This window comes from Panthera tigris, chromosome D1 (genome assembly GCF_018350195.1).
Source record: "Panthera tigris isolate Pti1 chromosome D1, P.tigris_Pti1_mat1.1, whole genome shotgun sequence".
NCBI lineage: Eukaryota > Metazoa > Chordata > Mammalia > Carnivora > Felidae > Panthera > Panthera tigris.
The window spans coordinates 45800836-45827263 of record NC_056669.1 but is presented as its reverse complement, the minus strand read 5'-3'; the positions used below and the strand labels follow the sequence as shown (position 1 = coordinate 45827263).

Genomic DNA, 26428 nt, shown 5'->3' with positions numbered 1-26428 from the left:
TATGGCCATCTGAAATTCTAGCAGAAAGCTCACTACCCACCCAAGTGCATGAAGAGACCTCGACTTTCCAACCCCTGGGGGGCCTGGAGAGCCTCTGCAGCCTTCAAACATCTCTCTGGGTGAGTCTTGAGACCTGGAGTTCCTCCACTAACCAATGTGCAGGTATAGAACATCAGTTAGTGAGCTTGTTCAAAATACAGACCACCAGGCCCATCCTCCTGAGATTCTCACTTAGTGAATTTGGGGCAGGGCTCATGAATGTATATATATTTTTCCCTCTGGCTTTCTTGTGGCATAATTGACAAAAATCACATATTTTAGATGTACAGTGGGATACTGTGATATACATTATGAAATGATTACCACAACCAAGCTAATTAACACATGCATCACCTCACAGCAACACCATGTTGTGTGTGTGTGTGTGTGTGTGTGTGTGTGTGTGTGTGTGTGTGTGGTGTGGACATCTAAGAAAACTCTCGTAGCAAACTTCAAGTATACGACTCAGTAGGAACCATGAACTGTGGTCACCATGCTGAACAGGAATCTGCATCTTTATCAAGCACCCCAGATTGTTTGGATTCTCACAGTCTAGAGAACTCTGAGAAACAATGCCTGGGTGGGTGAAGACAATGCCCATTAAGCCGCCTGATGTGCCTTTTTAAAAACTATGCTACAACTGACTCCTAGATTTCACTCCTAGATTTCAAGGTCAGGGAAAGTTTGTCTTTCCTAAAAAATGGCTGTATCTGTAACCCATTTTTCCTGTTGACATTGTGAGAAAGCTGAGAGTTCAGTTTTCTGTTCCTGGGCTGAAGGCAGCATCAGGCCAGCCTTTCTGCACACACCCTTCCCCTTACTCCATTCTTGCTTTTGATCGTCATTTTGATAGTTTTGATCTATTGTGTCTTTTCTTGGAAACAAGCATGACACAAATTATTAAAAATTACCTAATGCACAGACAAAAAAATTTCATCTCATGGGTCCATTTGTGTCAAATATTTAATTATGTTCATGTTCATTGAGAAAAAGTGCCTTGATTGACCAGCCAGGAGTGTTGAAGCATGAGATGGGGAGAAGGGGTCTGTCACTCCCAACCTGGTGTGAACTAAAAGCTTAGGACCAGTGTGGGACCAGCTGTGGAAAGAAAGATTTATGACCCTGCTAGAAAATGTGGGTGGGGCGCATACCTGGTGGGCTTCCTGTGCTACCCGGGGCATCTTTCCAATGAGGCTGTTGTCTATGATGGGTGAGTAGTCCTGAAATAGCCCAGAAACTTCTATTTCAACTTCATAATTTTGTGCCTGGCTTACCCTATATGGTAGGAATCCAGCAGCAGGTAAATATTTGCTCCTGTCATGGTCCTTCCAGAACCTTAGCAAGTTAAAGCTGTTGGTGGGGGGACTTGGAGGTGGGTTCATGTCATAGCGGCAGAAATGGAGAGGCTGTGACTTGCCATAGTCCAGTACTAAGAGTACCGGGCATGGGTCAGCAGGCTTGTGGGCCTCACCTGGCTCTGAATGGTCTAACATCTATCCCTTCACTCCTTTATTCTGCCTCAGTTTTTCATCTGTCAATGGGCACAGTAATATCTGCCTGGCCAACTTCAGTGGGCTGTTGTGAGGATGAAAAGCTGGGGTTATTCTGAAATTGTAAATTGCTAAGCACACATGTCATTTTGGCCACAATTCCTATTCATTCACAGAGCAAGTGCTGTTTGGGGTGGGGAAGGGGGCTCTCTGTATCTCCCAACCCACCATCCAGCCCCGTTCTCCTTTTACAGTGAATACAACTGAAAAATAAAACGTCCTATGCACAAATACAGTGCTATTCTTGCTGACCCAAAATTTACTGTGAATTTTTTTCCAGGGTGTGAATTTCAAGTATTTGGATTGGGAGGGGGACAGAATGTCTTTGGTTGCTGGTGACATTTTGCTATATATAATCCTCACAAGACTCCCAGTGTTGCTCCACGACTGGCCTGGAGCTAAAATGCTGAAAAGGTCAGATAACAAAGCAATGCGATGCACGTTCTTTTTCTTTCTGTCTCTCTTACACACACACACACACACACACACACACACACACACACACACACACACACTTGACCTTTAAGCAATACCAATCTGAGATAAAAATAAGGCAAAATTATAAATACCTTTGTTCAATGCACTACTACTCTTTCATATTAAATTCAGTTTTTTTATGAGTAAAGTTTTATTTTACTTTTTATTTTTTACTTATTTTTTAATTCCAGTGTAGTTAACATACAGTGTTATAGGAGTTGCAGGCGTACAATATAGTGATTCACCAATTCTATACATTACCCAGTGCTCATCGTGAAATGTGCACTCTTAATCCCCTTCACCCGTTTTACCTATCCCCCCCCCCCCACCTCCCTCGGATAACCATCAGTTTGTTCTCTATAGTTAAGTCTGTTTCTTGGTTTGTCTTTTTTCTCCCCCCTTTGTTTGCTTCATTTCTTAAATTCCACAGGAGTGAAATCATTTGGTATTTGTCTTTCTCTAGCTGGCTTATTTCACTTAGCATTATATTCTCTAGATCCATCCATGTTGTTGCAAATGGCAAGATTTCTTTTTTATGGCTGAGTAATACTGTATTGTGTATATATACTACATTTTTACTCATTCATCTATCAACGGACACTTGGGCTGCTTCCATGGTTTGGGCTATTATAAATAACACTGCAATAAGTACAGGGGTGCATATATCCCTTTGAATTAGTGTTTTCTTGTATTCTTTGTGTAAATACACAGTAGTGTGATTATAAGATCATAGGGTAGTTCTATTTTTAGTTTTTTGAGGACCCTCCAAACTGTCTTCCACAGTGGCTGCACCAGTTTGCATTCCCACCAACAGCATACGAGGGTTCCTTTTTCTCCACATTCTTGTCAATACTTGTTGTTTCTTGAATTTTTGATCTTAACAATTCTGATAGATGTGACATGATATCTCAATGTGATTTTGGTTTGCATTTCCCTGATGATCAGTAATGTTGAGCATCTTTTCATTATCTGTTGGCCATATGTATGTCTTCTTTGGAGAAATGTCTGCTCATGCCTTTTGCCCATTTTCTTTTTTTACTTGGATTCTTTAGGTTTTTGGGTGTTGAGTTGTATAAGTTCTTTACACATTTAGCATGCTAACCCTTTATCAGACATGTCATTTACAAGTATCTTCTCCTATTCTGTAGGTTGTCTTTTAGTTTTGTTGGTTATTTCTTTTGCTATGCAGAAGACTTTTATTTTGATATAGTCCCAATAGTTCATTTTTTGCTTTTCTTTCCCTTGCCTCAGGACACATATCTAGAAAGAGGTTGTTTCGGCTGATGTCAAAGAAATTACTGCTTATATTCTCTTCTAGGATTTTTATGGTTTCAGGTCTCACATTTAGGTCCCTAATGCATTTTGAGTTTATTTGTGTGTAGGTATAAGAAAGTGGTCCAATTTCATTCTTTTGCATGTTGCCTTCCAGTTTTTCCAACACCATTTGCTAAAGAGACTGTCTTTTTCTCTTTGCTTATTCTTGCTTCCTTTATTGAAGATTAACTGAACATTTAACTATGGGTTTATTTCTGGTCTTTCTATTCTGTTGATCTATGTGCCTATGTTTTGCCAGTACCATACTGTTTTGATTACTACAGTTTTGTAATATAACTTAAAGTCTAGAATGGTGAGGCCTCCAGTTTTGTTTTTCTTTTTCAAAATGTCTTTGGCTATTTGGGGTCTTGTGTGGTTCCATACAAATTTTAGGATTGTTTTTTCTAACTCTTTGAAAAATGAATATGCTGTGGTATTTTGTTAGGGATTTTATTAAATCTGTAGATGTTTTAGGTAGTGTAGCTATTTTAATAATATTTGTTCTTCCAGGGCATGAACATAGAATGTCTTTCCATTTCTTTGTGTTGTCTTCAATTTCTTTCATCAATTTTATAGTTTTCAGAGTACAGGTCTTTCACCTCTTTGCATATCTATTACTGATTTTAATTCATGGTTACCACTAGGTTTGTACATAACATCTTCTATATATAGCAGTCTATTTTAAGTTGATGGTAGCTTAAGTTTGAGCCTATTCTTTACTCCTTTCCCCACCACATTTCTGATATATGGTATCATACTCTTTTATTTTGTGAGTCTCCTGACTGATTTTTACAGATACACTTGTTTTTACTGCTTTTGTGCTTCCTTTTTTTTTTTTTTTTAACTCTTACTGTCTTTCCTTTCCATGCAAAGAGTCCCCTTTAACATTTTTTGAAGGGCTGGTTTAGTGGTCATGAACTCCTTTAGCTTTTGCTTGTCTTGGAAACTCTTTATCTCTCCTTCTATTCTGAATGATAGCCTTGCTGGATAGAATATTCTTGGCTGCAGATTTTTCCCTTTCCACACTTTCAATATACCATGCCACTCCCTTCTGGCTTGGAAAATTTCTGCTTAAAAACCTCCTGATAGCCTTATGGGGTTTCCTTTTTATGTACCTGTCTTTCCTCTTGCTGCTTTAAATTTTTCGTTGTTGTTGTTATTGCTACTTTTTGCCATTTTAATTACTATGCGTCTTGGTGTAGACCTCCTTGGGTTGATTTTGCTGGGGGAATCTTTGTGTTTCCTGGATCTGGATATCGATTTCCTTACCCAGATAGGAAAGTTTTCAGTTATTATTTCCTCAAGTAAATTTTCTGCCCCCTTTTCTCTCTTTTTAAATTTTATTTATTTATTTTTTAGTAATCTCTATACCCAATATGGGGCTTGAACTCTCAATCCTGAAGTCAAGAGTTGCATGCTCTTCCAACTGAGCCAGCCAGCCCCCTTCCCCCCATCTTTACTTTCTCTCTTTTCTTCTTCTGGAATCCCTATAATGTAAATGCTATCATGCTTAAAGGAGTTTCTGAGTTCCCTAAGTCTATTCTCATTTTGCATAATTTTTTTCTCTCATTTTCTCGTTTTGATTACTTTCCCTTACTCTGTCCTCCAGGTTACTAATATGTTCCTCTGCTTCCTGTAGCCTGCCATTTTATTCCTTCTAGTGTATTTTTAATTTCACCTATTGTGCTCTTCATCTCTGGTTCTTTTTTATGTTTTCTTTTTCTTTGTTAAGGGTTTCATGAGGTCCTCCACTCTTTTCTCAAGTCCAGTGAGTATCTTTATAATCATTGCTTTAAATTCTCTATCAGGCATCTTATCTATTTTGCTTGGGTGTCTTGCTGTGGTTTTGTCCTGTTCTTTTATTTGGGCCATATTCCTCTGTTTCCTGTGTATTAGAAAAAGTCAGCTACATCTTCTGCTCTATGAAAGTAATAGCTTTATGAAGAAGAGGTCCTTTAGTGCCATGCAGTGCAGTGTCCTCTGTTCATCAGAACCTGGTGCTTCAGGGTTGTCTCCTGTGTGTGTTGTGTGTGCCCTGCTGTTGAGTCCTGGCTGCCTTTTTTCCATCAGTCATCTGCAGAGGCTCTGACTATTGTAGGCAGAGTTTGGTCCCTGGCCCAGGTGGGGCATGCAGTTTTAATAAGGTGGGGCCACTGCTGGGACCAGGGCTTCAGGGTGTGGTGTGCAGTTTTAACAATGTGAGCCTTGGGCTTCCACAGAGCCTACAGCCATCACCATAGGGACAGAGGCCCTGCAAAAGCCCAAGTCCAGAGAAATGGTGTTGGCAAGATTTGTGCAGGTATTCTGGGGGAGGGGACTGCAGTGCCTGGACTGAGGCAAGGGTGACTGGGAAGGGTAGATCTGGCAAAGTGAGGGGGAGTGGGGCTTGGCATACACAAGTTAGGTAGTGAATGTTGCCACTGTGCTGGTTCCCATAGGTGGTTATATGTTTATGCTAGGGGGTGGGGAAGGGAGATGGAGCTGGTTAGCTCCTTTGTTCCTGGAAGTCCCTCTGGGAGACCTGCCCCTCCAAGACCTGCTCTGAGATGTGTAAAAAAAAAAATTCCCTCATGTTTACCCCAGGCGTTTTCAGACTGCTGCTTCTATGGGGGCTATTTGTAGAGCTTCTTTCTAAGTGCAGGGACTCAGCTTCCTATTGCCCTTTGGGCTCTTGGAGAGCTGAGCCTTCTGATTTTTAAAACTCCAAGTTTTAAGTCTTGCTATATGAAATTTGGCCCCTCTCACTTTCAAAGCCAAATGTTTTGGGGATTTGTTTTCCCTGTGCTAGCTCCTTGGTGTGGTAGTCTGTTTCTCTCCCTCTTCAAAGCTCCCTCTGTCCATGGGTGGCCTTGGTCCATTTAGATCCCCACTGGGTGTCCACCCTTCCTACTGTCTTCGAAGTGGCCTCTTCTCTACCTTTAGTTGCGGAGTTTGTTCTTCTAGTCTTCAGGTCCTTTTCTGGGTTATTTGCACTGACACGAGTGTGTTTTCTAGTTGTATCCACAGGATGAGGTGAGCTTAGAGTCCTCTTACTACACCATCTTGGCCCCTTGCTACATTCAGTTTTACATAAGGGAACATCCCCAGTGAGCAATTTGATGAAATAGAGTAAAATTTCATTAATTCAGGTCACTTTAATCCTAACTTGGAATTGCACAAAATGTGCAGTGTGCTATGTGAATTGTCCATCTGATAACCTAGACTTAGTTCCCAGACCTCCTTGGATTTAAGGACCTCCAGAACTCCTGTCCACCTCAGATACCCATCCACATGGCTACTCCTTGGACCTTTCTTCACCAGGAACCACTCCTACTCCAGAATGTCATACTGTCTATATTGGTTTCTGACAGCCTGTCCTTTGCCTTCCTCATTCCTACTGCACCTTGCACCTGTTCTTTGTCTCCATTGAGACCTTTGGGCCCTTAACCATTTTCTTCCAGTCTCTCAGTCCCTCATGGCTTTTCATAAAACCTAACCACTGGCTGGTGTGAACCAAAGGTGGCTACTTCAATTGTTCTCAACATCATCCATCCATCCATCCATCCATCCATCTGTCCATTCACCCATCCCAAAGCATCACTGAGCACCTATGAAAAGGTGATACTTGAGTTGTTCAATAAATGTTTAGGAAGGGGTGGATATATGAAAGAGAGTTGGTAGAGATTTAGTTTGCCTGCTAACTTGTTAATCTAATTAAAATCCCTTAAGAATAAACACAAAATTTCAAAGTGAAAATTTAAATGGTCTAGGTGAAAAAAATTTGTTCTCATTTCATCCATATACGTTCAAATACAGGTAATGGACCAAAACACCAATTTAAATGTTAATTGTAATTGCCTTACATATTACTTAAAATGCGCTACTACTAACAACAGTAACACAAAGAGCTAAAGTTTATTGAGTGCTTATTCCCCTCTGGGCATCACGCTGAGCTATTTACCATACATTATCTCAATTAATTTTCGTATGACTTAATGAAGTAGGTGCTGTTTCAGAGAAGGAATCCTGAGCTACAGATGTGAAGTTATTTGCCCAGGGGTTATAAACTCTACTGCAGGTGCAAACTGGTGGAGCTGGAATCTGAATCCAGCTCTATCTGACTCTAGAACTTATCTTCATAGCAATATGATGCCTTTAACTCAACCTTAACAGCAGTGTGATTTTGTAAAAGATACAACTAAATAGATAATAATGTTGGATTTCTTTCTCTATTGAGAAAGACGGGGCCGTGTGGTAAGAAAACACTCAACTGGGTAACAGGAAAACCGTGTTCTCTCTCTGTCTCCGACAGAAGCTCTGCATCTTGGGGGAGTCTCTCTCTCTGGGTCTCAGTTTCCTGCTCTGAGTGGTGGAGCTGTAGCATGAGCTACTTAATGGACAGTTGGGGTAGAAACACTATGAGCTTCACTCAGATTTTTCTAGAAGTCTAGAGTAGGGAGGTTTGACCATTCTCAGGAAGAGCAACATGTGTCAGGAAAAGCTGAAGAGTGAGTCTTTCAGAGTCTGTTTTGAGCTGAGACACAGCTAAATGAACCAGCTAAATGAACAGGGCTGAGGCAGGTACCCTCCAGGTAGTGTGGCTGGAGCAGAAGAACCCTAAGAAGGGTACCTATTCAGGCACACTATTCAGGGGGCTGGGCAGCTTTCTGATTTTAGGGCTGGCAGCCTCTTGCTGACCTTTCTTCCTGCTGGAAGCTGCCCCTCACCGGGGAGGCTCCTGCTGGTCTGTCCCCTTCTGCACTTTTGAACTCTTCACCCTGAAGCCCTGGCAGGGGCTGAGGAATATCTGATGCCTCTCCAGGGGAGAATTCCTGCAATGGAGAAAGAGGCACCTCCCCAAGCCACACACGGAGCTGCCCAGACTTTTCCACCTTAGGGACTCAGCTGGGAAATGGCCTTGGAGCTGCCAGGGAAGGCATTCCAAGGCCAGGGTTCACTTAAAGTCCCAAGGATGATGGATGGCTGTTCAATTCCACCCCCCAGTGCTCAGGCAAGTGGAAGCGTGAAAATGGCAACCTGTCTCTGGGAACCCTAGTGAGCTTTGTATGACAGTGGACAAGACCCAGGCCAAGACTGACGGAACCAGGTACTTGCCATCTGGGATGCAGCCACCCCAGGATAAGGAGATTCTGAGGTGGATGCTCTGTCCATCCCCCCAGCAAGCTGATGGAATGTTGTGTGAGGGATGTGGTGAGAGGAGAACATTCCTGGCTCTGTATACCTGGTTTCTCTGTTCCGGAGGTCAGGACCTGTCATTCTTTCAAATACCTGGGTCTAACCTCTTTCAGGCCTGAATAAACACAAGGGACCTGAGAGGAGCAGGTGAATTTGCTCAGCCTGTCTCCAAACCAAATGACCAAAAGCAACATACATATTTCCAGGGGAGCCCTCTCTGCTCACCCAACAAACCCACACATACAACATTCTCACAGCAGAGTGCTCAGTGAGCACATTAGCTGTCACCTAGTGGAAAGCTATGTCTTTGATTTATTTTTTCCTTCCAGGAACTACAGCTAACAGAATTATGAAAGCTCTTGGTCTTTTTAAAAAATTTATATATTCCATTAAACTCTAGTCTCTTGAGAGGTTCTCAGAAAGTTTCTGTGGCTAAATATGTTTGAGAAACTCTGGATGTTACATATAGTATAATGCAGTGTATGTTGAAGGCTCTGAAAAATCCTGCATTGAGACACCTGTTTAACCCAGCATTTTTTACACTTATCTGACTAGAGACCTTACCCTGTGTCCCACCCTCCCCACCTATGTGTGGCAGAGACCATGCTGACAGACACAAGTCTCCACACAAAGAACTCTGTACCAGGTAGGGCTGGGTGAATTCAGAGCAAGGTCATCTCTCCCTGGGATTACTTCAATTGTCTCTTCTGGCATGGATCCTATAATAACTAATCTCACTCCCTCCAGGTTTATTCCCCTTCCCCCAATCTATCCTCCCTATCTTTCTAAGCACAAATCTGTGCAGAACACTTAGTTTTTGAAAATCCATATGGGGCTCCCACCGCCCTTGGGATTATGTCCAAACTCCTTGGCTGGTATTCACTTTGGCCCCAACCTTAATGCCTGAACACTGCCCATGTCTTCCCATACCCTAGACACATCCTGCTGTCTTTCAATTATTGTGGGTCCTTGAACAGCTCTGTGTTTTTGCTCAAGGGCCTAGCAGGCCCCCTCTCACCCAAGCCAACTCGTACTCAAACTGTAAGGCCCAGCTTAAATGTCACCTCTTCTGGGAAGGCTTTCTTGTCATGTTGCTTTCCCTATTCTCAGGGTAGAACTAATTCTCTTCCTCTCTGGACTGCCATGACACTCTGGGTAGATCTTTATCACAGCCTATGTACCACATTGCATCGCAACTATTTATTGACATTTCAGCTTCAATAACTAAAGAAATGTATCCAGCAGGGTATTCTCTTTGTGTCAGGAACCATCCTAGGTATGACATAAGAATTCAATTTAGCAAACATGTCTAAGTGCCCACGGTGAACAAGGGACCACCGTACGTTACCAGATTATAGAGGCAAACGCAAGGATCTCACAGTCTGATGGGGACGCAAGAAGATAAAGCAGTTGCAGCACACTGTGGCGAGGGTAATGGTAAAGGTACATGCTAGGTATGTGGGAGGCCTCCAAGGGAGCAGGCAGCTCTGCTGGAGGGAAAGGCAGTGAGGGCTTCGCAGGTGTGGCCCGAAGGAGGAGCAGAGGTTCACCGGCAGACTGCGGTGGGGCAGGGGAGGAAGAAAGGTGTCTCAGGCACATGCATGTGGAATGAGAGGAGGGGGCCTTCCGGGGGCTGCACGAAAATAAACAGAGCTGGAGCCTGGGTGGGGCTTGGGGAGGAAGGGAGGTAGTCGGGGGAGATAGCACAGCAGCTGCCATAGGAGCCACGTGACAGGCCGTGGTCAGGAGTGTCAGATGTCGCCAGAATGTCAAGTGAGAAGGGGATCTCAAAGTGTCTGTGGGAGCTGGCGTTTAGATGGTCATTCATGACCTCTTCCAGACTACCTGTACGAGAGTGGTGGAGGGGGATCAGTCTGCAGCGGGCTGAAAGATAAATGGGGAGGAAATGTCAGTGATTATGAATTTCAAGAAGGTTGGCTATGAAGTAGGGAAAGGATGACAGCCTTTGGGGGATAAGGGACTGAAGGATTCATTTTTTAAAAATGTTTATTTATTTGGGGAGGGGGAGGTGTGAGAGAGAGAGAAAGGGAGAGCAGGGGAGAGGCAGAGACAGAGGGAGAATCCCAAGCAGGCTCTGTGCTGTCAGTACAGAGCTGGACACAGGGCTTGATCCCATTAACCATGAGATCATGACCTGAGCTGAAATTAAGAGTTGGACACTTACCAACTGAGCCACACAGGTGCCCCAAGACAGATTAATTTTTGAAATGGGGCTGTCCCTATGAAGTAAGGGAGATAGCGTGGAGGAGAGGTGAGAGAGGAGTGATGGGGGAGGTCCCAGGGAAATGGGGGAGGTAGGAGCCAGAGTCCAGTTAGAGCCTGGAGAAGACATGGTCCCTCCCTCCAGGACCTTGCAGCCAGTGGAAGAGTGGACACAAAGCCCTCACACCACAGCCCCACCACAGATATGCCTGAGGGAATGACTCACTCTGCTGGGGCAGGAGTTGGGAAGGGATTCACAAGCATGATGGGGAAACTATCCTGTAGGTGAGGAAACTGGAAACCATGGATTGGAGAAGGTGGGAATACTGAGCCTGGAAAAGAGAAAGCTAAGGGGAATGAGGCATAATGATTTTCTTCAAAGACTTGAAGGCCTGTTCTGTGGACAAGGAATAATATAGTAGACTTATTTTATGTGGCCTTGGAGGAAAAAGTAGAGCCAACAGGTGGAAGTCAGCAAGACACAAATTCCAGTGATATATAAGGTAGAGATTTCAAGCGCTGGATCACTGGAAGGGATTCTGTAGTCACTGAAATGCCACTTGGCACGGAAGTTGTGGAAGGGATTCCAGCCAGGAGGTGCGGGCGGACCTCTAAGGTCCTTCCCTTCCTAGGTCTGGCACCGGGAGATCCCCCCGGTGTGCTGGGCTCTGGCAGCCAGACTGGCGGGCTCCTATAGCTGGCATTCTGGCCTAATGGGGAAAATTCCCATCAAGTAACAAGACAGTCACAGGAAGCAGTGATTTTCTAAGCAAAAGTACCAGAATAATGTGGCAATTCCTCAGTCACTACTCTGATGGCCACCCCTGGCCAGACAGAAAACACTTCAGGAACAATTTGCATTTCCTCCTCAATTTCCCAGTTTGTCTGAGTTCCTGGGCAAGCACATAAATGGCGCCAGAAATCCCAGTGTGGAAAGAGGATGGTGGCTGATCTGCTGACCTCTTGACCTCTTAAAGGTCAGAGGTCAGTACTGGATTTCTCTTCTAGGGCACAGCATCTCACTCCTTAACCTTCTGCTCAGAAAGCCTGTGCACTTTTCCCAGCAACCAAATTGCTGGCCAGCTCGGGGGTGTCAGCATTTCCACCAGCTCTGGTCTGCCCACAGGCTGTACATTTTAGTTGTCATAAAGCTGCTGATGTTCCATGAAGCTTCTCTGATTAGTGTGGCTCATTCCGATCTCTCTCTGCAGGTGTACTACCCTATCACCTGTACCATACAGTCTGCCCTGCAGTCACAGCTCCAACCTTCTAAGAGTCTCAACTGCCTCTCATAGACCTGGCTAAATTCTACCCTAATTATGACAGTTAGTTGGGGGTGGAAGACCATAAGACTGGAAATCCCAGTCTGTGTTTGTGGGCTTTCTGGATGGAAGTGAGGCACAGCTGGGGAGGTCCCCCCTCCAGGAAAGACTAAGCTAGGTTAGGGGACAGACGAGATCAAAGCAGCATGAAGCAGTGTCCTTGAGGACAAGGGAAAAGTCTTATTTGCCATTGTTTGACACAAAAGCTGAAAAAGGAGCACGGACCCCCTTTCCTGCTTCCAGCTCTGGACAAGTCAGCTTCAGATACCCGTGTTAGAAGACCCAACAAACATGCTACTGTGTGCCCGGTGCCCTGTGCTTGCCTGGCTCAGTAAGTGTCATGAACACATGGAAGCAGGAATGACTGAAAGCCAGAGAACACTCCCTCCACAGGAGTGCCCCACTGTACACATCGGTATGACATCAGCTCTCCTTGGAGCCACGCGCTCCTCTGAGACCACAGCAAGGTATCTCTGTGTCACCTTAGTTTGGGCCATTCCCTTGAACTCGAGGGTCAAGTTAACACAAATAAGGCCACTAGTGGAAGACATTCCCAGCCAGGCGGGGAGAGCAGGCAGCAGAGGGTCAGTAGTAAATGACCTCAGGTTTTGGAGTCATATAGGTTTGAGGTGAGCCAAAACTCTTGTTAATTTCTAGCCGGGTGATTTTGGACAAGTTACTTGACCTCTCTGAGCCTCAGTTTCTCTATCCCTCAAGGTTGCTGTGATAATTAAATGTAAAGCACCCCAGCACGGAGTAGGTGCTCTGTAAAAGTGAGTTGCTAGCTCTTTTCTGGGAAGAAGGCCATAACTTTTAAATCCAACCAAACGTCCCAAGTGCTCTGACCACTGTATTCCCCCTACCAGCCTTGAAGGACACTGCAGGCAGGGCCATTAAATAGGCACACATTAAATCTATACAACTCAATAGTAATTATTTGAGCATCTTTCTTTTTTTCCCTAGTTGATTATAAACTCTTTCAGAGCAAAGGATATTTCTGACTTACCACTATGTTCAATAAATGTTTCCTCTGAATGAATATACAGATAAATACATGAATAAATAAACAGGTGCTGCCTTGGACTATTTTTCTGATTATTTTATGTGTCCATGTAACAATCTTAGGAAGAACTGACTTCTTTGGGATGGGTCTGCACTTTGTTCTGGCCATACTCTGGGGCACAGAGAAGGAAATGATAAAGGCTGAAGAAAGGAAATGTGGAAGAAATTTCATAAATTAAGTGAAGGAGAGGAAACAACTGGAGAGGTTCCCCTTAATTTCCCACTGCTTTTATCATTGTATGACCACAGGGAAATAATGTTCTTCCTGGGTCTCAGTTTCCCCACTTATGAAGTGCCAGACTTGGATCAAGTGAACAGGTTGTTTCTTGTTCTGGGGTTCTAAGACTGTGGGATTACAGTCCTAGGGAGGGAAATGGGAAAATGAGGGAAGACATAGATTGAACTGCAGAAGGCATCCTAAAATTCAGTATATGTGAAAATACTGAGTAGTGACTATCTCTGCTGAGAACGACTCAGAAAGGGAACACTCCCTTGAAACATTATTATCAGGGCTGGGAGTGAACAATTATGCTCTTAAAATTAAGATGAAATCTTGAAACTTTCTTTGTAGTCCAGATGTCACATGCTTTTCCTTTGTTTGTATCATCTTAAAACCACCGGGAGAAGCTTAGAGCCAAAGAGCCTCAGCTTTTCCCTTGGGGGCTGAGTGCATGAGGTAGACTTGTACTTTACGAAAAACTCTGGAGGGGGCACCCAGCTCTGGTGGGTGATGGGGCAATAGGACCACCATTAAAGAAGGAAGAATCAAGAAGTGCCAGATAACTGACCCAGATGCTGGAGAATTTTCCCATCACAAAAAAGAAATGATAATTAAGTGATGTGATAGCTAACCCTATGGTGCATACTGCAATACACACACACACACACACACACACACACACACACACACACATACACACACATACAATCAACAGGTTGTTTACCCTAAATGGACACTATAGGTCAATTATATCTCAATAAAAAATAAAAAAGAAGGTGTTTCCCTCACTGCTGGTAGCTATGGAGTTTTGAAAATGAGAGTTGATGGCTGGTTCCTCCAGAGCCCCCCTTCTGGTGAGGATGGGTGGGGCACTAACCATGCCCTAGAACAAGCCGGAGAGAAAAGACATGAGTATGCTAAGTAGGATAGTTTCCAAAAGACCTTCCTCCCATTTATCTTCCTTGACGACCATATCAAGAAGGTGTCTAGATTATGTTGAACGGTCTTTCATGTAAAATAACAGAAATAGAAAGTATCCAAGTTAGAGGGTGGGTTCTGGAGTTAGACCACTTCAGTTCACAGCTTGGCTCCACCATTTACCGGATGTGTGATCTTGGACATGCTCCCTAACCTTTCTGTGCCTCGGTTTCCTCATATGTAAACTGTGCATTCAGCACATGTTTATTGAAAATCCACAGCATAGTCAGCATTGTTCTGGGTGCTTGAGAGGTAGCAGTGAACAGAAGAGTCAAAGATCCCTCCCTTGGAACTTCTATTTTAGTGGGACAGGACAATAATTGTTATCTACTTAATAGGACTATTGTAGTAAATGACTTAATGTAAGTGAGTTGCTTTGTTGTCTAGAAGAGCCTAGGTTAGCCTAGCATTGAATTCACCAAAGGGAGAAGAGTGAGATTGTTGCTTGCTTCTTTCTTTCTTTAGTGGACTGTTTTGTTTGTTTGTTTGTTTGTTTGTTTTTACATAAGGAACTATTTCTGGGCAACAATCAGCTGCTTAACTCATTATAAAACAATTCATTATTTTTTCTAATCACAAAATAGATGCCTGTGCACAATCAAATGTTACAGAAATGGATGCCTTGGAAAGAAAACACCCCTGGCAACTGCATCCCTTAACTGTAGTCACTGTTCACAGCTTGCTGTAGAAGCATCCAGATAGTTTTTTCTTTTTAGAAAACACTTGATGAAATCATTTGTTTTTCAGAATTTTTACCAGTTATCTAACTTATGAAAAAACAATCTGGTTAAGCCTAATAAAATAAATCTGATAGAATAAGAAAAAACTGTGTGTGAATGAACACAATACAGAGAAAAAGAGAGAGAAAATGAGAATTAGTAATGTACTGTGCTATGGATTGTTTGGAATTGCTATATCCCCTCTGGCATGGAGAGATGAGGCTTGGACTTGGGGGCTCTGGGCTTATCCATCCTTTCTTATCTTTGCGAAATGCTCGTTTCATGAGTAGTGGCTCAGAAAAAATCTTTCCTGATAAAACACGTTGGTGTCCCATTTCTTTTCTGGATAATCAGGTATAGGAATGGAGAGTGCCTGAAATACCCCCAGGTAGTACTTTTTTTTAATATTTATATATTATTTTTGAGAGTGAGAGAGAGAGCATGAGCAGGGGGACAGGCAGAGAGAGAGAGAGAGAGAGAGAGAGAGAGACCTACAGTCTGAAGCAGGCTCCAACCTCTGTGCTATCAGCACAGAACCCGATGTGGGGCTCGAAGTCACAAACCACGAGATCATGACCTGAAGTTGGACGCTTAACTGACTGAGTCACCCATTCACCCCCCACAGGTAGTACTTTTTGAGGGCTTGGGATTTCTGAAGGTGTCCTGCCCTAACACTAGCATACTCTGCTGGATTTCCAGGACTCTGTTTTTCATTTGCAGGAGGCTTTTGTTTTGTTTTGGTTCCTTTTCAAATTTGCTTGCGTTTTTTCTTTTTTTTTCCCCAAGCGTTGGGTACTTTCCTCATTACATCATTCTTGTGAAAATTATCTCCTTAATACATTTAAGTAAAGCTGCTTTATAATCTTTCTGAGGATAATTCATTTTTCTGGGGTTCTAAGTCTTCTATTAGCTGTATATATGATTTTCCCACAGTGTGGACTGTTTCCATGTGGATTATTGTGAAGCATGAATTTATTTTCATTGGGGAGCTATTTTCCCCTCAAGGAATTCCACACAGCATGGCTCGTGGGAGTGTCCCTATAGAGAAGTTTTACTTTTCCTTCTTTTAACTAAAAAAATTTTTTTTGGGGGGCACCTGGGTGGCTTGGTTGGTTAAGCGTCCGACTTCAGCTCAGGTCATGATCTCGCGGTCCGTGAGTTCGAGCCCCGCGTCAGGCTCTGTGCTGACAGCTCAGAGCCTAGAGCCTGTTTCAGATTCTGTGTCTCCCTCTCTCTCTGCCCCTCCCCTGTTCATGCTCTGTCTCTCTCTGTCTCAAAAATAAATAAACGTTAAAAAAAATTTTTTTAAACTTATTTTTGAGACAGAGAGAGAGAAAGAGAAAGAGGGGCAGAGAGAGGGAGAGAGAAAGACTCCCAGACTCTGTGCCCTCAGTGCTGACCCTGACATGGGGCTCAACCCCACAAACCATGAGATCATGACCTGAGCAGAAACCAAGAGTTGGATGCTCAAACGACTGAGCCACCCAGGCGCCTCTACTTTTCCTTCTGCCAGGTTCCCCAGCTGTATCACTGGCAGGGGAAAATATTTTGTACTCATCTCTTAACCTTGTGTATGTTATAAATGTGGACTCCAAATCACATGTGGTGAAGGCTTAAGGTTTTGGTTTCTTCCAAACATTCTTCCCCCTCACAAGCACCTTGTCGTTTGTCAGGCTTGCTGAGCACAGCCTGTTTCTTCTTCACTGAGAGCGTCAGCCACTGAAGGCTCCCAGTCTTCTGCAGGACTGTCGGTGCCAACATACTGCCTGGTACGGGTCTCAGCACTTGACCCTGCTGTGTGGGTGTGGGGATCCATCTCTGAGTCTGAATGATGAGAAGGAAAGAGCCATCCAAATGGAAGCACATTCATGACTGGGGAAGGAAGCATGAAGGCTCTGCATGCGGCTCTAACAAAATGACACATGGAAGGAAGAGCAAGGCTAGTGTGAGTGGAGCTGAGATGGTGGCAGGTGAGGCCATCAAAGGCTTCTTTCCAGCTCCAAGAGCACAGTACAGGGGGGCTAGATGTCAGAACTGGTGGGGTAATCTCAAGGCAGTTTAGTGATTTTTTCTTCTTGGGCAAGTTTCTGTTTCTCATTTTTGTATTAAGAAATGCACACAAAGAGATGTTCAGTTATGCAAGGGGACGATGCTCCCCAATGAACCATGACTCCTGGTATTTTTGTCCTGTGTTATCTCCTCCCTTGGAATCTGGTATGGATCTATAATTTGCTTTAAGTAGTGGAATGTGGTAGAAATTTTATTGTGCCAGTCCCGCTATGGTGTGGCCTCAGGTATCAATTGTAGGATTGTGTGTGTGAGAGAGAGAGGGGCTAAGAGAGAGAAGACAAAGACAGAAAGAGAGAGAGACTGAAAGAGAGAACCAGAGACAGAAAGCTGAAGAGACTCAAAAAGAAAATTTTCTTGAACTAAAAAGCACAAATTTTTTTTAAGTCAAGGGGCATCTGGGTGGCTCAGTCGGTTAAGCGTCCGACTTCGGCTCAGGTCATGATCTCGCAGTCCATGAGTTCAAGCCCCATGTTGGGCTCTGTGCTGACAGCTCAGAGCCTGGAGCCTGCTTCAGATTCTGTGTCTCCCTCTCTCTGCCCCTCTCCTGCTTGCATTCTGTATCTCTCTTTCTCAAAAATCAATAAACATAAAAAAAAGTTTGTTGTTGTTACTGTTTTTTTAAACTCTCATTTGTCTTCTTCTTTATCGCTCCTCTCAACATCTTAGAAACCTCTAGTTTAGAGTTGGGAGCTACAGAGAAAGGGGGTGCTTTCCCTCCCAAGCCCGTCAAAAGGCTGACACGGCTGCTGACCACAAACTCTGTCCAAGCATCAGATGGGGCCAGGGCTACAGGTGCAAACTTAAAACAGACCATTCCCATCCATTCTACTGTAAGTAACCAAACATGTAAGTGGAAACCACCGGGGCAAATGCGTCTCTCAGGTGCAGTGTTCTGGGTCCCACAGTGTTGCAGAGAGAGCAGGGAGGATGGAATGACTAGTGTTCCCTACTGGAGTGGCAGGCTATGTCTCAGCTTTGAGCAGCCCACTGATAGATATTTACTGCTGAGATTCCTTCTACCCTGGAGGGTCCTCCTCCCCAGTGGCCAAACCCCAGGATAGTAACTGAGCTACAGCGACTCTTTAAGGCCAAAAAAACCTTAAGATACACCCCCATCAGGGGATAGGGGCTTTTCATTAGCAGGATGTTTGGAAAAAGACAAGGAAGTTGAAGGCAGGAGTCAACATTTCCCAAAGTTCTTTCTTAAAATACTCTGTTTGGTTTCAGGGCTGCTGACTCACCCCCCGTCCGGGCATCCGATCTCGGGGCTACTATATTCCCCAGAGTGCCTGGGGAGACCAGCTCATTTCCCACCTACAGTATCCACAGAAACATCTGCTTTAGCTTATTAGAGAGTCAAAACAAGCAACTGTCAACTCATCACCATCTCCACTTGAGGACACATTCCTCTTGACTGACGCACGCCCCTCCCCAGCCCCCCACCCTGACTGCCTGCATGTCTGAGACTGTGAGCTGATTCTGATGATAAATGGAAGAGCCTCTTATATCCTCGTTTATCTAACCTTCTCACACGCATAGCAAGACTTCTCTCTGGGGAATCGAGGAACGACTTCTGACTCATCAGATAAGCAGTAGGCCCTGGAAACAGGAAGCAGAAACCGGGCTCTCCAAGCCCCTTCCATTCCCTTCTCTTCCTCTGCAGGTAACTGCACTGTGGAAAGCAGTCTGGTTTTGGAGCCAGCAGACCCAGTTTCAGCCTGCAGTCCTGCCCAACACTGTGGGACCTAAGACAGTTTCCTTAGCCTCTCGGGGCCTCAGTGTCCTCTTCCATAAAATGAGAACAGTATTACCTATCCTGCCAGCCGTGCAGGAATCTTATGTAGTCCAAAAGTAATACAGGGTAGGAAACATCTTAAAAAAGAGTCTCTGATGCTTAAATTTCCTCCTATAATCACATCACCTATAATCTACTCTTGAACCTGTTCTGTGACGAGGAACTCATTCCCACAGTCTAGTGCACCATGGGATAGTTCTAATTTCTTTTGAGCTGAAAACTGCCTCTTTTGGCATTCTACCAATTGGTTCCTCTCTAGGTGGGTATACAGAAACAAGTTGAGCCCTCTTCTGGAACAATTGCTTTCAGCTATCTGGAGGTGTACCTCACCCTGATACTGACAAAGCAGCCCCTAAGCCCCCTCCCCACCAGGCTAAGCCTTTGAAACCCTCCCTCACTGTCATGGTTACTGTTCTCCAAAGTTATGACCCTTAAGTGTCTTGTCCAGAACCGAATCTGGTGTTCAGGATGGCCTGAAAGGGGGAGAATGAGCTGGGACATTCACCTCTCTTGTTCTAGACACTATGCCTCTATTAATGCACTTGACCCCCAGGTGCTCTGGTGGTTATATCTCAATAGAAGCACTTCCTCTATAATCTCAGTTGTGAGCACCTAGCTTTCTGATTACCACCTCCTTTGTGGCCAGCTCATTTGATCTTTTACCTACCTCAATAATTCTTAAGCCCCATTAGGACTTACCATCTCTTGATCATGTCACTGTCCCCTATTCTCCTCTGCCCCTGCCATGTCCTCATGTCCCTTCTTAGCATAGACCTCAGGACACATCATTATAATCACCCCCTTGAATACACTCACAGTTCTCTTTTTCTCTCTTGCCTATCAAAATCCAACCTTGGTTAAATCCTACTTTCTGCCTCTTCCTGTCCTGCATCCAGATAGCTGAAACTAGCCAGAGGAAAAAAAAACACAGAAATAGGTTAAATTCATGACTAGTGATCTGTGGGGGGCCATAGGGCTGTCCAGCAAGCATCCTCACGTTTGGACATTTCAGGTCATACCTTCTCTAGCCTTAAACCTCCACCTCTGCCCCATCCTTACTCTCTGTGGATGACCTTGTCCTCTGTTAGTGGACCTTCCATCCCCAGCCCCCATCACATCTACCCACCTACCCATGACTGTGCCTCTCTGTCCCTGTGGATGAGCATCTGTGCGCCCATCTAAAGGTAAGCTCTTCAGGTGTGCACCAGACTCTCACCCTCTTGCTTACTTGGGAACTTTGGACCCCACCCCCCTGACCCCACACTCCATTACTAATTTCTGCTTTTCTACAGGATCATTCACATTCCATATAATTACAGTATTATTTTCTTTCATCTTAAAAAACAAAAAACACAACAATAAAATGCTTGCATCTTATCCCAATAGGGAGACCAGATGAAGAAAGTTAAAAGCTCAGGAACCTACTCAATGACGTCACAGACCTAGAGGAGATGGGGTCAAGAGTCAGATCTAGTTTTCCTGCCCCCAAAGCTGCAGAGGCCAGAGCAGCTCTCTTCCCAGCCCACTGCTTTGCTCTGAGCAGCTGAGCACAGGCAAGGGAGTACTTTGCCCCAGATGCCCAGTCCAGCTCTGCCATGACCTGGACACTCTTGGGACAGCAACAAAGGCTGGAGGTTCTCAAGTGACTGGGGGACCTGCGGGGTCTGCAGGGGTCTGCCCAGCTGCTGAAACTGTCTTGACTGACTTGCCTGTCAGACTATACATGGGTGGGTGGAGAGGCTATTTCCAGAACTCCATCCCAGGACCATACCAGCCACAGCAGGGCGTGTGGGTGGCCATGATGGCACACAGAGGGGGCAGGTGAGGGGGGCTGAAGCCACCGATATCACATACCCCAGAGCACAGATGACACCTCATAAATCCTGCAGGCCCATAGCCGTGTGACCTGCTATGGTGGTTCATTAATGCTGCCTGGTCCTCACGTACAGGTAGAAATGACGGCTGATGTGGCAAACTGCCTTCCCAAGCCAGTCTGTCAGAAGGGCACACTTCTTTTCTCCACCGCTCACTATATCCCTGTTCATGCCAAGGGCCCAGAACAGCTCAGCAAAGGGGTTTTCTTTCTGGGACATCGGGCACTTAGGCTCTCAGTCATCAACCCTCTTCTCTCTCCCCTCTGTTCTCAGTCTCCCACGGAACAAACCCAATGGCTTTGAGTCTTCCAGATACACGGGGTCAAGTTGCAACTTTCAGAACACTCAGAAAAGCATGCATCTCCTGCCTCTTGTTTGTGCATCTGCTGAACAGTCAGATACAGTGTTGGCCTGATCCAGACCATCTCCCAAGAGTCCTTTTTCAAAAGGAATAGGGTGACCCACTTACTTGTCTGTCACAGCCTGCATGAACTCGTCCAGCAGGTCATCGTACTCCTTCCCACGCACACGCTGGTGTTTCAACCCAATGTACAGAGGGTCTCTGAGCAGCTCCTGGAGAAGACAGCATCTGTTTGTTCAACTGCCCTGGTTTAGTGGGAAGGACCAGGGAGAGGGGGCGGAGGGAGCTGGACGCTGGCTGCCCGACCTGCCTCGCCAGGTGTCATCCCTAGAAGGGTCTGGAGGCTAGGCCACTGACTGACTTGGGACTCCTAGGTGGTTCCAATGTTAGGAAACAAGGATGCTTTGACACAGAAAATCCTTTCTCAGACGTGGTCTTCCAACCCCTGGCTGCAGGTGCTCTGGTTTTTTTTTTAATTAAAAAAAAATGTTTATTTATTTTGAGAGAGGGAGAGGGAGAGAACGAGCCAGGGAGGGACAGAGCCCAAACAGGCTCTGTGCTGTAAGTGCAGAGCCAGACGTGGGGCTCAAACTCATGAACCATTAGATCTGACCTGAGCTGAAATCAAGAGCCAGACACTTAACTGACTGAGCCACCCAGGTGCCCCTGCTCTGGGTTTATTTCAAGGTTTCCCAATACTGGCACTATTGACATTTTGGCTTGGAATTCTTTGATGAGAGGGCGGATCTGCACATTGTAGAATATTTAGCAGCATCTCTGGCCTCTATCCATTAGAAGTCAGTAGCACCCCCAGTTATGACAAGAAAAAATGTCTCTAAACACTGCCAAACGTCTATTTGGGGCTCTAGACAGCATCTGGATTGAGGTATTGGGTCTCGTCCAAAGTCACAGATCTGAATTCAAATTAGAAAACACTTTATTCATTCAAAAGAAATCTCACTGAATACCTACCACGTGCCTGGCACTGTGCTAGTCCCTGAGGGTACAAGGATACAATGATACAACCAGACATTTCCGCTCAAGAAAGATGTCCCCCTGCGGAATACCTCCTGTGTTAGGGGTCCCCCCATTCCACCTCTTGCAGCTCTGTCACAGCCCTCACACACTCTGGTTATCTTCTGTGTCTGCCACTGGCCAACTTCCCACCTCTTCTCTAACCCCTCACACACACACCCTACACAATCAGTGGACCCGATCATGCACATTTACTGCCGGTCTGTTACTGCTGACACTGGGCCCTCCTGGGGTCTGTAAATGAGTAAGGAGTGGTTGTTGCCTTCAAGGTGCTCACCGGCTACTGCAGGGGGCTCATGAGTAAACAAACTCTACTACAGTGAAGAGTGACACTGTTTTGGCACCAAGTCTGGCACATGGAAGCACAGGGAAGGAGTAAAGTAATTCCCACTGGGGGATAGGCGGTGACTGTCATGGGGGAAATAGTCGAGCATTAAAAGACACAGTGGGGTGCCTGGGTGGCTCAGTGGGTTCAGCATCTGGCTTCTGCTCAGGTCACGATCTCACAGTTTGTGGGTTCAAGCCCCACATCAGACTCGCTGCTGTCAGTGTCACATCCTCCGTCCCCCTCTCTCTCTCTCTGCCCCTTTCCCACTCATGTGCTTGCACGCTCTCTCAAAAAACAAAACAAAGATGGGCAGATTTTGACAGGTAGGCTGGGCTCTTCAGGTGGAGTCAGCATAGGGAAGGGCTGGGGGCTGGAGGCAGAAGGAGGGAAAAGTGCCTGGTATATTCAGGAAACAGTAAGTGATTCTGTGTGTGAGCGTCTCCAGAAGTTTTGTGTCTGCAGCACCAAAACTATGAGCTCTTTGAGGATAAGCATCATGTTACGCTCATCTCTGCATTGTAGGATGCAGAGATAAGGACCCCACAGCCCTGCCCTCAAATGGAAGCTCCCCCCCCCCGCCCCAAATCTGACCCCCATCACAGACTAGCCGTGAGCTTGGGCAAATCACAGGACCCCTTGGACCTGTCTTCTCATTTGTCAAAAGGGAATGAGACGCCAGCTGGAAAGTGTGCTTATGATGATTAAAAGAAATAATGTCTGTGAGAGAGCTTTGTGAGTTTTAACATACACCATAAAGTGATGACAGCAGCTTTAACTTTCACAGCGCTTCATATGTGCCACATGCTAAGGAACATTCTAAGTATGCAATTCTCCCCTAAGAGGTGGGACATGCACAGAGGTGTGTGGCTTAGAACTCCCTTAAGAGAACCTGCTGAGGAAGAGGAGTTGAGTGGACAGCCTTCAGCTGCCATGCTGTCTCTGGGCTGCTCCCAGCCATGGCCACGCACAGCAGATGCCTGGCCAATGCCGGGCCAACCCTCTGTGCAGGCAACCAGGGCTTGGGTTTTCCATCAACCTTCCTGAGGCTTTCCCAGGACCACACTGCAGACTGGGATCTTCTTAATTAATTCATAGAGACAGTGCAAGTGAGGGAGGGGCAGAGAGAGAGGGAGACACAGAATCCGAAGCAGGCTCCAGGCTCTGAGCTGTCAGCACAGAGCCTGATGTGGGGCTCAAACTCACAAACCATGAGATCATGACCTGAGCCAAAGTCAGACACACACCCAGGCTGGGGTCTTCTGACTGAGGTCTCCTTCCTTCCTTCTCTCCTTTCAAGGGGGTCAGATCTACACTGTAGCCTGAAGGCCCCACCCACTCGCCAGCTGCTCCTGCTTCCCCCTTTATTCTTCCTGGGTGTTCCCCAACAAACCTTTCACACCTCTGTTTCTCAGAGGATCGGGTGCACAGACCTCAGGCTGGTAAGTGGAAGAGTCAGGACTCAAACTCAGGCTGCCTGGCTCCAGAGCCCACGGTCCTCCCCACAGAGCCACACAGCTCGGGCAGCTCTTTTGCACATCCACCAGAATGGAGTTATTTTGTTAAAGACACTGCTCTAGACCCATACTGTCTTGATAGTGCTACAGACGTGGTTATGCAAAAGTGTAGGGGACAGACAAGACTAGGCAGGAAGTATCTGCCTTCCTAAACCCTCAACCCCAATCCCAAGTGCACACAACCCAAGGTAGGTGTAGAGCTTTCTGCCAAGCACCACACTCTACATTTAGCAAGAGGGTAAGCCTATCCTTCGACTCTCACTCTCTTCACCTCCAGATTATACCTCCCTGAGACAGTTTAGGATTCTGCCCTGGCAGGCATGTGTGTTTATTAGACTAAAGGATGATGGTGGGCATTCAGGTGCCCACCCTTCATGTGCCACCTTCAAGGTGACCCTGCAAAAGCCACTTAGGGTCAGGAAACATCCAGCCAAGGGCACACCATAAAGTAAATGTTATGAGGACTTGATGGAAAGCTAGACAGTCATTAAAGTTAGTGGTTTTTAAAACTGTGCAGCCACCTGGACAAATGTGGTTATTTAATGAGGTTATTTAAACCTTTTTTTTAATGTTTATTTTTGAAGGAGAGAGATAGAGCATCAGCAGGGAAGGGGCAGAGAGAAGGGGAGACACAGAATTTGAAGCAGGCTCCAGGCTCTGAGCTGTTAGCACAGAACCCAACACGGGGCTGGAACCTTCGAATCGTGAGATCATGACCTGAGCCGAAATCAAACGCTCAACCGACTAAGCCACCCAGGCGCCCTGTGTATGAGATTATTTAAAGTGAAAAGAGCAGGATATAAAAGGGCACAGATGTAATTTCAGCTATCCGAAACACACACACACACACACACACACACACACACACACACACGGACATGCACACACACAGCCCTGAAGGGCATACACATATAGAAACAGTATAATTCTCAGCATCTGCAGAAAAGACTCACAGTTTTAGTTTTTATACAGACTTAAAGGGTCCAGCAGTGAGTTACAATCTGTAATGTTGCCAAAGTGAAGATTTGAATCACTGGTACAATCAGGCAGCGAAAAGTGAGTTTCTCAGTGCTGCGTGTGTGGTTTGTGGGGCAAGGCAAATTCTCCAGAGGTACCGAAGAATTTTAGGATTTTCCAAAACTTTTTCAGTATATCTATGTTTAGAATCAAAGGTCAACCATAACGAGGTACTACTTAGACATGAGTGACTACGAAAGCTTTAGAAGAGTCTTTATATTTTGCTTTTATATTAAAATGTTTTATGCCTGAAATACTTCCTAACTAAGCACACGCAAAAAATTGGAAGTAAAGTTTCTAATGGAGATAATACTGAAATATAAATACTGAAAATATTTGTATAGAACTTTCAAGTAATTTACTACTGAATTAAAAGTAATTCGATCCTTCTGTCTTACCTATTCTCATCCCCATTTCACAGATGAGGAAGGTGGACAGTTTACGGAAATTGCCCAAACGCACACATCCAGAAAGCAGCTAAGCCTTGCTTTGACTGGACCTCATGACAGTGTCCCTTCTCCCCAATATTCCATGTAGGGGGGGAACAGCTGACCTGGGGGGGGGCTTGTCCTCTGCCTGGTCCTCTGAAGGAACTCAGCAGTGGCTGGGAAGGTCAGGCTATTATCCTGCAGGTGAGGCTGGGGAGCAGTGATGGAGTCCCCATCACTAGCCAGCTGGATCTCCCTTGGCAGGAGGGGGAATGGCTTCTCCAAAACAGCACAGGGTGGAGCACTCACTCTGTCCTGGCACACCATGAAACAAGAAGTCCATATTCTGCCCTCTGTCCCACTGAGTGACTTACCTGTAACAATGGCTGCCAGCAAGGCGTGGGGCTGTAACTGACCTGGACTCTCTCCTTGCACCCCTCCTCTATCCTTCACTTCCTTACGTATGTGTTTAGAAGTTTTCAGTAGGTAGTATTGGCAGAAAAAATACAGAACGCCTACTTCAACTTGAATCTCAGCTAGGCAATAATTTTTTCTTTTAGCCTAAATATATCCCCAGTGTTGCAAGGAACATACATGGAACACAGGCCAAAATATGATTAGCTATTTACCTGAAATTTAAATTGAATTGGCATCGTATATTTTTCTTTGCTAAATCTGGTAACCCCAGCAAGAGAGGCAGAAGGGATCTTGAAGCTGGGAGGCAGTGTGCTGCATGCAGAGCAAAGGGCACTGCCGGGCTGGGTGGTATTGGTCAGGGTGCTCCCTCTGAGCGCCCTCAGTCTGGTCTGGCTTTGGCATTAGACACACCAGGGTTCGAATTTAGGCTCTGTCACTTAGGTCTGTGACTTTGGGTGTTTCTTGGAGACAAAATGTCATGGAAAACAAAATGGGTTTCCTCCTCTTCAC

At 45.3% G+C, this 26428-nt stretch overlaps 1 protein-coding gene across 3 annotated transcripts in view; it reads right to left on the bottom strand.

Moving 5' to 3' along the window:
* Nucleotides 1-26428, bottom strand: part of ME3 (malic enzyme 3) — a 184034-nt gene that overhangs the window by 23348 nt on the left and 134258 nt on the right. For all 3 annotated transcript variants that reach the window (XM_042959698.1, XM_042959699.1, XM_042959700.1), the window contains one exon: nucleotides 21288-21391. In XM_042959698.1, the coding sequence (XP_042815632.1) occupies nucleotides 21288-21391 (104 nt within the window). The remainder of the gene's footprint in view (nucleotides 1-21287; nucleotides 21392-26428) is intronic.